This window comes from Aquarana catesbeiana, linkage group LG03, assembly GCF_042186555.1.
Source record: "Aquarana catesbeiana isolate 2022-GZ linkage group LG03, ASM4218655v1, whole genome shotgun sequence".
Lineage (NCBI taxonomy): Eukaryota > Metazoa > Chordata > Amphibia > Anura > Ranidae > Aquarana > Aquarana catesbeiana.
Genome location: NC_133326.1, coordinates 726344389 through 726356221, shown reverse-complemented (window position 1 = coordinate 726356221; position 11833 = coordinate 726344389). Strand labels below are relative to the sequence as shown.

The 11833-nt window shown below is 43.9% G+C and overlaps 1 protein-coding gene across 1 annotated transcript; it reads right to left on the bottom strand.

Annotated features, from left to right (window-relative positions):
* Positions 1-301: 301 nt before the first annotated feature.
* Positions 302-3484, bottom strand: LOC141134943 (E3 ubiquitin-protein ligase TRIM39-like). Its single transcript, XM_073624376.1, has one exon. It carries the CDS (start codon positions 3445-3447, stop codon positions 1726-1728), a length of 1722 nt encoding a protein of 573 aa, XP_073480477.1. The 5' UTR covers positions 3448-3484; the 3' UTR covers positions 302-1725.
* Between the last annotated feature and the right edge of the window lie 8349 nt (positions 3485-11833).

The following is an 11833-nucleotide window of genomic DNA, read 5'->3' as shown; positions in this document are numbered from 1 at the left end:
TGACAGTTGGCAATCCTGGCATGATTTACTGCTGTTTTAGGGGCTCTGGGCTTCAGCAAAATGGCAGCCCCCATAAAGAAGCAAGTTGTTATGGGTAAAGTTCCGTTTTAAAGATGACCTCCTCCCCACTATTATTTTTTGTTTTGTTTGTTTGTTTGTTTGTTTTTTTTACACATTGGAACATTGACATACTGTGGGTCTACTGTGATGGGGCTTGGTATTCAATGCCTTATTTTATTACAATAGCTTGGTTATTATCCCTAAACATGACCCACATTTAATAACCAGGTTTCCCCCCCCCCCCACCATAGATCTGCAACATAATTCTAAACAAAACCCCTTGCAACTCAAATTGAGTCAGATTTGCTACTGTACTTATCATAATTGGTCCCTATTACTAAATTTTAAAAGACTATTTTTTATTTAAACATTTCTTTCTGGAACAGCATTTGGAAAAGAACTACAGATGGCTAGAAAAGCAACGCAAAGTCTCCAACTGAAGTGACCTTATTTTTTTATTTTTTTTTTTTTCCACAAACATTTTATTGAATGCATGTAAGAAGTACATAAAGAAACGGATTCCATGAATCATTCACATTTATAGACAAAACAATAACTTTATGGGCAAGGCCCAAAGGGAACAGAGAACAGTAAAGAGCACACAAGCGTAAACAATCACTAACCATCTGTGTCAAGTTCCTTCTCAGGTCCTCTCGATCCTGAGCACATAGATACTAGTTTATAGAGTTCGGGTCAAAAGCAGGCTAGGAAAATTTCTGTTTAACCTTCTCGGGGTATTATATATATAAAAAAAAAGGGGGGGTTTAAAGGAGGAGGAGTGTGGGGGAGGGGGAGGAGGAAGAAGGGGGTAGGATTAGCTAGTGCATAGGGGATGACCCTTCAAGAGATGAGCGGAAGAAAGAGGAAGAGGGGGTGAGATGATGACCAGCTGCCCTCTCCTTCGCCTATTTTAGGGGCCATCCATGTGAGTCGCCGTTGGCGTGGTACTGAATTGGCCTATAAGTTTTATTTTGCAAGGTCACTGTTTAGCTTCAGGTTATATCTGAAGTGACCTTTTTAATCCTTATATTTTCTTTCTGAGATTTCCCAGAATTCTGTATAAAGGAGACGTGTATTTCCAGGACTGAAAGCATTATTTCTCAATTTCATGTTTCTATCACTGTTTATTAATATCATGAAGGTGAATTTACTCTGTAATACAAATTATAATAAAATCTCTCTGTATGAATTAATAATAAAATATGCACAATTTCCAGAGACAACCCTCTAAATCCTGGGACTGTCCCTGGAAACCAGGCAGGCACACCTGGCAGCTATAATTGTCAGTTGATCATTAACTATAAGAAATTAAAATGTATTATCTGTCATGAGAGAATCATGGGGGGCTGCCATTGCTAAACTCTCCTTTTAAGAAATCTAGTTCCCTGGCTGTCCTACCAATGCTTTTGCTTCACTACTGTCTTTTGACTCAGAGCCAGTATACAGAAAAAGAGCTCTGATACTTTTATGATTCTTATTTACGGCATGTTTCTTCCTGGTAAGTTCTTAAGTTAGACACAGCCAGGTGTTTTCCCAAGAAAGACCGCAATAAAAGCCCTCATATTTCTCCCATGACAGAGTCACCACCTCATGCAAGCAATGGCTGAACACAGAAACTTTCCCTCCACCCATCCCTGTGATGTCACCAAACTTTGGGTGGAATTCTCACAGCTCTTGGTTCCACCCACATATTTTTATACAACCTTCCCATACACCTAACACAGCATGGAGGGGCTCAGTGAAGGTGGTGGTGAAGGTGTAGAGGTGTCTGATCGGGTCACACAGATCATAAAAGGAGATCCGCCCGGCCTCATAATCCAGATATATTCTGACTGTGTAACTGGAGATATTGGCAGGTAAAGGGATCCAGTTACTGTTATGTATTACCCAATACTGATTATCATTCCTGTACAAACCCCAAGACTTGCTATTACATCCAATCAGTGACTGCCCTCCTCCCCTGTCCATACTGGGGTAACACATCCCGACTCTCCATTTATCTAATCCTCCGACATCCACTTCCCAGTAATGTCTCCCTGAGGAGAAACTCTGACTGCTTAACACCTGAGGCCAAAACCTAAATCTCTCTGGTGTTTCTGGGTGATTCTGGTCTATATCTGACCTGGAGACAGTCTTCCTGTCATCTGATGTATATAGATCCTTGTGAGCTGTGTTTACATCCAGTAATATGTCTGCAGCTCCCTGTATATAGAAGTATACATTTACCTCTGTTATTATATCAGATAAACCTGTGTGTAAGACCCCCGCCACATCCAGACCCCCTCCATCATGGAGGAGTTCCTCATGTCTCTCTCTGTCCTCATTATCTCCATCCTCAGTATCACACAAGTCACCTGTGTCTGATTCCGCATTATCTTCATCCTCCGTATCACTTGAATCACCTCTGTCTGATTCCTCGTTATCTTCTTCCTCAATTTCAAACAATTCATCTCTGTCCTCATTATCTCCATCCTCAGTATCACACAAGTCACCTGTGTCTGATTCCTGTAAGACAGTCAGTGGATCCGTCATGTTACACAGCTTCTCAATGTGACGCATCTTCCTGGACAGCTCCTCCTTCTTTATTTCCAGATCCCGGATGAAATCCAATATGGAGCTAGAGACCCACACTACCTGCCCGGTGATGTCCCTCAGAACTCTCTTCTCCAGATCTTCCAGACGTTTCCTGAGATCTATAAACAGGGCAGTGACTCTCTCGGTGTCACCAGCTGCTTTTTCTTCTACTTTCCTCCTTTGTTCCTGCAGACTCTGGACTCTTTCCTCCGTCTCCTCTCTCTTTGTCAGATGTCTCTGCAGAATATTCCTCAGTGTCTCCTTCTTCTTCTCAGAAGCCTCATCCAGTGACTCCATCTCGTGCCCTTTATGTCCTCCAATCATACAACAAGAAATACAGATACAGGTCTCATCCTCAGTGCAGTAATACTCCAGGATCTTCTTATGGACGGAGCATTTCCTGCTCTCCATGGACAAGGTGGGGTCACATAAGATGTGTTCTGGTGACTTTTTGTGGACTTTCAGGTGTTTATCACACAGAGAAACCTCACAGAGCAGACAGGATCTAACAGCAGGTACAGGAGAGTCCACACAATGAGTACAGAAGACCCTGGACTCCTCCTCATCTGAATGATCAGACACCAAATTCTCTGCTATGTTATGTAGTGTTATGTTCCTGTGCAGTGCAGAGCGATCCTGAAACTTCTCTCTACATACAGGACAGGAATATCCTCCAGACCCCTCCTGTGTATCCAGCACACAGTCAATACAGACCCGGCAGAAGTTGTGACCACATTTCAGCATTACAGGATCTGTATAAATGTTCCAACAGACGGAACATTTCAGCTCAGCTCTCAGATCCCCAGACGCCATCGCTGACAGCAGAAGAAGGAAGTAAAAATCTCTGATAGTGTCTGAGCTTATCTCTAAGTTGCTTCGTCGACCTTTGAACATTGTTATATAACGCAAAACATTTCACTCATGGTTGGCTGCTTTTACAGGAGATAATCAACATAAACATGACATCTCTTTCTATAGTAAGGTGTCAGTTGATCACACTTTTTTTCCCCCGTGTTTTACTGACTCATCGCTGTACTATGCAGGTTCCTGGTCAGTTTAGGGGAACCTGTTCCTTGGCCATTCAGAGCAATTCAACAGGTAAACCTCACTTCCACCCTCCCCAGAATCACATTGTAATAATGGGTTCATCTTTATTACTGATTATTTGTTTGATAACAGGTTGGCTTAACCTTTCAGATACTTGGATGCGGTCCAATAATGAATCAACTCACAAATACTATAATATTACGTTAGCTTGTTTATCTCTCTTTTGGGGGGGTTATGAGAAATGGCCTTCTCAAAACAGGCTGTGACACTAAACCTGTAGCATACCTCCCAACTGTCCCGGCTTCTCTGAGACTGTCCCTGGACTTGATGAAAATCCCGGCAAATGAAGGCTTTGTCCCTGGGTGGAGCCAGGTGCTGGAAAAAGTACCAGCACTTGGCTTGAGTGGCTTGCCCACCCTATTGCTTGTGCGGGGTGTCTGGTGTCCCACACACCACAAGCATGGCTGTGTAAATGTGACAGGCAGCCGGGGGTGAGAGATTCCGGCTGCCTCACACATACACAGTGCAGAGCAGCTTGCGGCTGAGCCTCCTCAGCTACTTATGCTTCTTTCCTATACACAGGAGAGGGCAGTGGGGAGGAGTCATGGCTGATGGGCAGGATGATAATTACTGCCCGGCTGTTCTGATGCACGAAAATGGCCACAGACATGCCCCCCAGGCACCTGTACAGTTCTGGACAGGACCGGCGGCTCCCTCTCTTTCTTCCCTTTTACCTCCCTGTCCATGATGGAAAGCTCCATCCACTGATCGCTGGACTCAAGAGAGGAGAGTCAGCCTGCTGTTAGCCTGAAGGTACCTCGATTGGGGTCCCATGTGACCGGTGGGCAGTCATTGGGGAGTGTAAAGGGGGGAAAGATTGGGGGGTGTTAGAGTAAAATGGGATAGACTGGGGGTTGGAGAATTTGGGTTAAGAAAAGGAATAGGGGGAATTGGACCCCCCATACCCTGCCCTACTGACCCCCGGTCCTCCGTCCTGCTGACCCCTGTACCCTGCTCTACCGACCCCCGGTCCTCCATCCTGCTGACACCCGTACCCTGCTCTACTAACCCCCGGTCCTCCATCCTGCTGACCCCTGTACCCTGCTCTACCGACCCCCGGTCCTCCATCCTGCTGACCCCCGTACCCTGCTCTACTGACCCCCTGGTCCTCTGTCCCGCTGACCCCTGTACCCTGCTCCACTATCCCCCAGTCTTCTGTCCTGCTCAACCCTGTACCCTGCTCTAATGACCCCATGTCTTCTGTCCTGCTAACCCCTGTACCCTGCCCTACTGACCCCCTGTCTTTTGTTCAGCTGACCCCTGTATGCTACCCTACATACCCCCTGTCTTCTGTCCTGCTCACCCCTGTACCCTGCTCTACTGACCCCCTGTCTTCCATCCTGCTGAACCCTAGATCCTGCTGTACTGACTCCCTGTCTTCCGTCCTGCTGACACCTATACCCTGCTCTACTAACCCTCAGGCTTATGTCCTACTGACCCCTGTACCCTTCCCTACTGACCCCCCTGTCTTCCATCCTGCTGACCCCTGTATCCTGCCCTACTGACTCCATATCCTCTGTGCTGATCCCTGTACCCTGCCCTACTGATCACCTGTCTTCTGTCCTGCTGATCCCTGTATCCTGCCCTACTGATCCCATGTCTTCCATCCTGCTGACTCCTTTACATTGCCCTACTGAACCCCTATCCTCTGTCCTCTGCCCTTGTGATGCCTCTTCTCTGCCCTGCTGACCCTCCTCCTCTGCCACGCTCATTCCTGTCCACCACACTCCTTAAAGCATCTGTTAACCCAAAAAAGAACAAAAAAACACAGATCCTGTTTTTCTTAAAGCATGTTATACAGCACAGTGCTTGTGCTGTGTCATTTGGCCCCCTGTAACACCTGAAATACCTGGCTGATCCTGCCTGGCTATACTCTTCTGACGATCTGTACCTATATGACCGTGGCTTCCGGCGCTCAGCTGACTGTCTTGTCTCTCTCTCCTCTCTCCTCCCCGGCTGACGTCAGTGGGAGGGCTCAGCCCCACCCACTGGAACTGTGAGCCAAGAGAGAAGAGAGATGACTTCCTCCCTCAAGTGTCCCTCATTTCAAAGTTCAAAAGTTGTGAGGTAAGCTGTAGGTAACTAGCAGGATCATAGTCTTCACCAAGTGGAAGAGTGGAACCGATAAAAGTTGATGGTGCCTCAACCCTCTGCACAGAGGGGATTGCCCTCATGAGAAATGAATTAGTAATGTGAGCAAAGTATTTGGGAAAAGAGAAACTACTGCACCCAGCAATAGTACCAAAAGTGTATAGATGCACACGAGTATGGAATTAATATAAATTGTATATGATAAAAGATTAGTAATAATATGTACATCCACCATACAAACATATAACATCAGCAAATGAACCCAACAGGAGTCCTGGTGGAATTGTGCACATATATCCGGGTATATACAATTATTTACCCACTTCAGTCGCGGAAAGAATTTGCTCCCTTAATGACCATTTTTTGCGATTCGGCACTGAGTCGCTTTAACTGACAATTGCGCGGTCGTGCGATGTTGTACCCAAACAAAATTTACATCTTTTTTTTCCCCACAAATTGAGCTTTCTTTTGGTGGCATTTCATCACCTCTGTGGTTTTAATTTTTTGCGCTATAAACAAAAAAAAATTTTGAAAAGAAAGCAATATTTTTTTACTTTTTGCTATAATAAATATCCCCCCCCCCAAAAATATAAAAAAAATTCTTCCTCAGTTTAGGCCGATATGTATTCTTCTACATATTTGTGCTAAAAAAAAATCTAATTAATCGTATATTGATTGCTTTGCACAAATGGTATAGTGTCTACAAAATAGGGGATATATTTATGGCATTTTTATTATTCATTTTTTTTTTTTACAAGTAATGGTGGCGATCTGCGATTTTTTTGCGGAACTGCGACATTGCGGTGGACAGATTGGACACTTTTGACACTTTATTGGGACCATTGACATTTATAGAGCGATCAGTGCTATAAAAATGCACCGATTACTGTGTATATGTCACTGGCAGGGAAGGGGTTAAGTGTGTCCCCTCGTGTGTGTTTCTAACTGTGGGGGGATGTGACTGACTAGAGGAGGAGCCAGATCGCTGTTCCTAACTAGTAGGAACAGACAATCTGTCTCTCCTCTCCTGACAGAATAGGGATGTGTCTGTTTACACAGACACATCACCGTTCTGGCTCTTGTCTCCACGATCGCACATGGCAGGTAAACATTGCGTCTGCTGGCCACGCGCATCAGGTCCCCCACTGCACTTGCTTTAGCTGTTTAAAGGGCAGATGGACATACAGCTACGGCGAATTGCTCAGGAGAGCCAACCGGCCGCAGTAGAATGACAGCAGCTGATTGGCTAGTGGTTAAAGATACTCCCTAAAGACAGTTGCAGCAAATTGCAGTTGTAATTGTTCCCTGGGGAAGATCACTGGTATGGCGCCTGCCATGGGCGTTTCTAGGTCTACAAAAGATCTGGGTCTAGAGCCAATAGCAGCGTAGTAAAGAAAGTAATACGCTTGGGCGGGCATACACATGTGTATATACATTAATTAGGGATGAGCCGAACACCCCACAGTTCGGTTCGCAGCAGAACTTGCGAACAGGCAAAAAATTTGTTCGAACACGCGAACACCGTTAGTCTATGGGACACGAACATAAATAATCAAAAGTGCTAATTTTAAAGGCTTATATGCAAGTTATTGTCATAAAAAGTATTTGGGGACCCGGGTCCTGCCCCAGGGGACATGTATCAATGCAAAAAGAATTTTTAAAAACGGCCGTTTTTGCGGAAACAGTGATTTTAATAATGCTTAAAGTTAAACAATAAAAGTGTAATATTCCTTTAAATTTCGTACCTGGGGGGTGTCTATAATATGCCTGTAAAGGGGCGCATGTTTCCCGTGTTTAGAACAGTCTGACAGCAAAATGACATTTCAAAGGAAAAAAAAGTCATTTAAAACTACTCGCGGCTATTAATGAATTGTCGGTCTGATAATACACATAAAAGTTCATTGATAAAAACTGCATGGGATTTCCCCACAGGGGAACCCCGACCCAAAATGAAAAATAAATGGGTGGGGTCCCCCTAAATTCCATACCAGGCCCTTCAGGTCTGGTATGAATATTAAGGGGAAACCCGCGACAAAATTTAAAAAAAATGGCATGGGGGGGCCCCCCTCAAAATCCATACCAGACCCTTCAGGTCTAGTATGGATTTTAAGGGGAACCCATGTGCCAGAATGTAAAAAAAATGGCGTGGGGTCCCCCCAAAAATCCATACCAGACCCTTATGTGAGCACGCAACCTGGCAGGCTGCAAGAAAAGAGGGGGGACAAGAGAGCGCCCCCCTCCTGGACTGTACCAGGCCACATGCCCTCAACATTGGGAGGGTGCTTTGAGGTAGCCCCCCAAAGCACCTTGTCCCCATGTTGATGGGAAGAAGGGCCTTATCCCCACAACCCTTGGCCGGTGGTTGTAGGGGTCTGCGGGCAGGGACTTATCGGAATCTGGAAGCCCCCTTTAACAAGGGGACCCCCAGATCCCCCCCCTGTTTGAACTGGTAATGGGGTACAAATGTACCCCTACAATTTCACAAAAAAAAACGACTGAAGACTCCCGCTGAGGCGGATCGTGCGGACGGAGTGGAGAAGAAGCCTGGAGGAAGATGCAGGACGAGAAGAGCGGAGGAAGAAGAAGATGGAGAAGAAGAAGATGAAGAAGAAGATGGAGGAAGAAGAAGAACACTGAAAGAACACCAGACGAGAAAAGATGGAAGAAGAAGCCGAAAGAAGAAGGAATTAATTAAAGGACTAAAGGATTAAAGGACTTGTCAAAAAATGTCTCTTGTGTTTTTTAAACTTTTTGACACTTTTTTTGTGAAATGGTAGGGGTACATTTGTACCCCATTACCAATTTACATGGGGGGTGGGATCTTGGGGTCCCCTTATTAAAGGGGCCTTCCAGATTCCGATAAGCCCCCCGCCCACAGACCCCCACAACCACCGGCCAAAGGTTGTGGGGATAAGGGCCTTCTCCCCATCAACATGGGGACAAGGTGCTTTGGGGGGCTACCTTAAAGCACCCTCCCAATGTTGAGGGCATGTGGCCTGGTACGGTTCAGGAGGGGGGGCGCTCTCTCATCCCCCCTCTTTTCTTGCAGCCTGTCAAGTTGCGTGCTCGGATAAGGGTCTGGTATGGATTTTGAGGGGGGCCCCACCCCATTTTTTTTTTATTTGGGCGCGGGGTTCCCCTTAATATCTGTACCAGACCTGAAGGGCCTGGTATGGAATTTAGGGGGACCCCCACGCCATTTTTTTTTTTTAATTTTGGTTCTGGGTTCCCCTGTGGGGAAATCCCATGCCATTTTTATCAATGAACTTTTATGTGTAATGTCGGACCGACAATTCATTATAGCCGCGAGTAGTTTTAAATTACTTTTTTTCCTTTGAAATGTCATTTTGCTGTCAGACTGTTCTAAACATGGGAAACATGCGCCCCTTTACAGGCATACTATAGACACCCCCCAGGTACAAAATTTAAAGGAATACTTTAAGCATGATTAAAATCACTTTTTATGACAATACCATGCATATAAGCCTTTAAAATTAGCACTTTTTTCTCCCATAGACTTTTAAAGGGTGTTCCGCGGCTTTCGAATTTGCAAACACCCCAAATTGTTCGCTGTTCGGCGAACTGGCGAACAGCTGATGTTCGAGTCAAACATGAGTTCGACTTGAACTCGAAGCTCATCCCTAACAGTAATATACGTGTGTGTGTATATATCCCCAGAGAGCCTCCCACTTACATCAGGGTCCCCAGAGAGCCCCCTTTACATTAGAGTCCCCAGAGAGCCTCCCCCTTAAATCAGGGTCCCCAGAGAGCCCCCCACTTACATCAGGGTCCCCAGAGAGCATCCCCTCCCCTTGGGGACCCCTGCAGAGACTCGGGGCTATGGGCCCCAGATTCAGGGTTATAGCCCAAAAAGCCACCCCCTAGCGACGCCACTGGCACCTGCTCTGGGTCTGAAGAGCTAAATTTTGGATCAATGTCGATATGAAAATTCCCCAACCAGCAGGGTGCAGGTGTTCTCAAGCTTATCCAATATCAATGAGGATTTTAAAATTGAATGAGAAGACAATCTAAAATTATGTTCCCAAAACACATGATAACTCTACTAGTTCTGGAACATTAAGAACAAATGAAAGCCAATATTATTTGATACAGAACACGTCTTCCCATGGACCCATCCTAAGTTCTCATAAACTATTTTTCGATGATGAGGTCAAAGAAATGGGAGACCATTTAGAAAAAATTAAATGAAGAAATAATTCACAAAAAAGAGTAAATACCAGAGAGAAAGATTTTTATGAGTGTGGAGACTATAAATGTTAGACGATTTGAACAATCATTTGATAAATGATATAAACTCTGGGGCGGCAAACACTGAAGGAAATCCATTAGATGCTTTTAAGGTGATTGGTTTCATAAACAGGAGATTGATAAGTGACCCTCAGGAAATCATAGAAAACTACACAAACTCAAAAAAAATTAAAAAAATCAGTTCAGGTCATTGAATCTATTGAGCAATAATCATGAGATAACCATCAAACACTCAGACATAGGGACCATATTGTTGTCCAATACATCTCCCAATACGAGGAAATGAGTAAACACAATTTCGAAAAATAAAGCATGGTACCACCTATTTCAGCAAAAAATACATTTACAGTAAAACCTTGTATTGCGAGCATAATTCGTTCCAGAAACATGCTTGTAATCCAAAGCACTTGTATATCAAAGCGAGTTTCCCTATAAGAAATAATGGAAACTCAAATGAATCGTTTCACAACCATTTATTCATAGGTCCTTCAGTTTATAGTCCATATAAAAAGATTATAGCAATGTGACCAGGTTGTGTAACCATAAAATGCCCATCCACAAATGGAAGCCTCCACAAGGGGATTAGAAGCAAAATCCAGCAGGAACTAGAGAGCATAAAAGAGAAGAGAGGAGCCTCTAAGTGTGGCAATATGTTTCTAAATGTTGTACCTTAATTAAATGTAACCATATTGCTACACTTAGAGGTGCCTCTCTTCTCTTTTCTACTCAGTTGTGACATGACGCTACTTGTATATCAAGACATCGCTTGTATATCAAGTCAAAATGTATTTAAAAAATGTTGCTTGTCTTGCAAAACGCTCTCAACCCAAGTTACTCTCAAACCAAGGTTTTACTGTATACCAATAATTTTATGACATGGTTATAACAACTCTGGTTTTGAAGCAAAAGAGTTAAAGTGATTGTGAACTCAATTCATGAAATGTGAACAAAGAACATGTATCTGTAGTGTTTTCTTATCTCCCTCCAAAGCTCCAAGTGTAGTTCCTCTCTGGTGCTTCGTTCCTCTGTTATCAGCATGAGTCACTTCTGACAAGTTCTCCGACACATGAGACAACATGAGCTAAAAATTTGTGTCAGGGAGGGAGCTTAGTGGAAGATAAGCACACAGCTTGTCTATTCAGAGTACAACTCTGCATGTTCCTTCATTCCTCTGCCTATGTGGAGGGGAGGGGTATGTGTCCCTTTCCTCCAATCAGCTCTCACATAGTGTAAGTCCAGACTCCACACCCACCCCTATGTACTGCTGAAAGATGAAGAAAGATTTCTAACGTGATCTGCACTTTTCAAAGGGTGTAGAAAGGGGAAGACAGGAGATATATAAATAAAACTTATATAGGAGGATTTGTTTCATCCCTGTGTATCATCTGAGGCTGTGCACTTCACTGCATATATGTGAGGGTTTACATCCACTTTAAAGTGATTTTAAAGTCTCATAGTTTTTTATAGACATGTGCACTGACAAAAAATTTTCTTCATTCTTTTTTTGCTTTTTTCGGAAATTCGAAAATTTTGATTTTCGAATTTCCAAATTTGGAATTTACGAATTTCGAACTTTTTTGGATTTTTGAATTTCCAAATTTTTGAATTTTCAAATTTATCGAAAATCTGAAAAAAAGAATCAGTAAAATTTGAAATGATAACTAACTAATGATAACTAACTATTAAATTATAGGTACTGGAATTTCCTTTCAAATTTGGCTGTTTGTGAACG

What these genes read in the sequence shown, in the direction of transcription:
- LOC141134943 (XM_073624376.1), bottom strand. Translation starts at nt 3,447, where the DNA reads ATGGCGTCTGGGGATCTGAGAGCTGAGCTGAAATGTTCCGTCTGTTGG.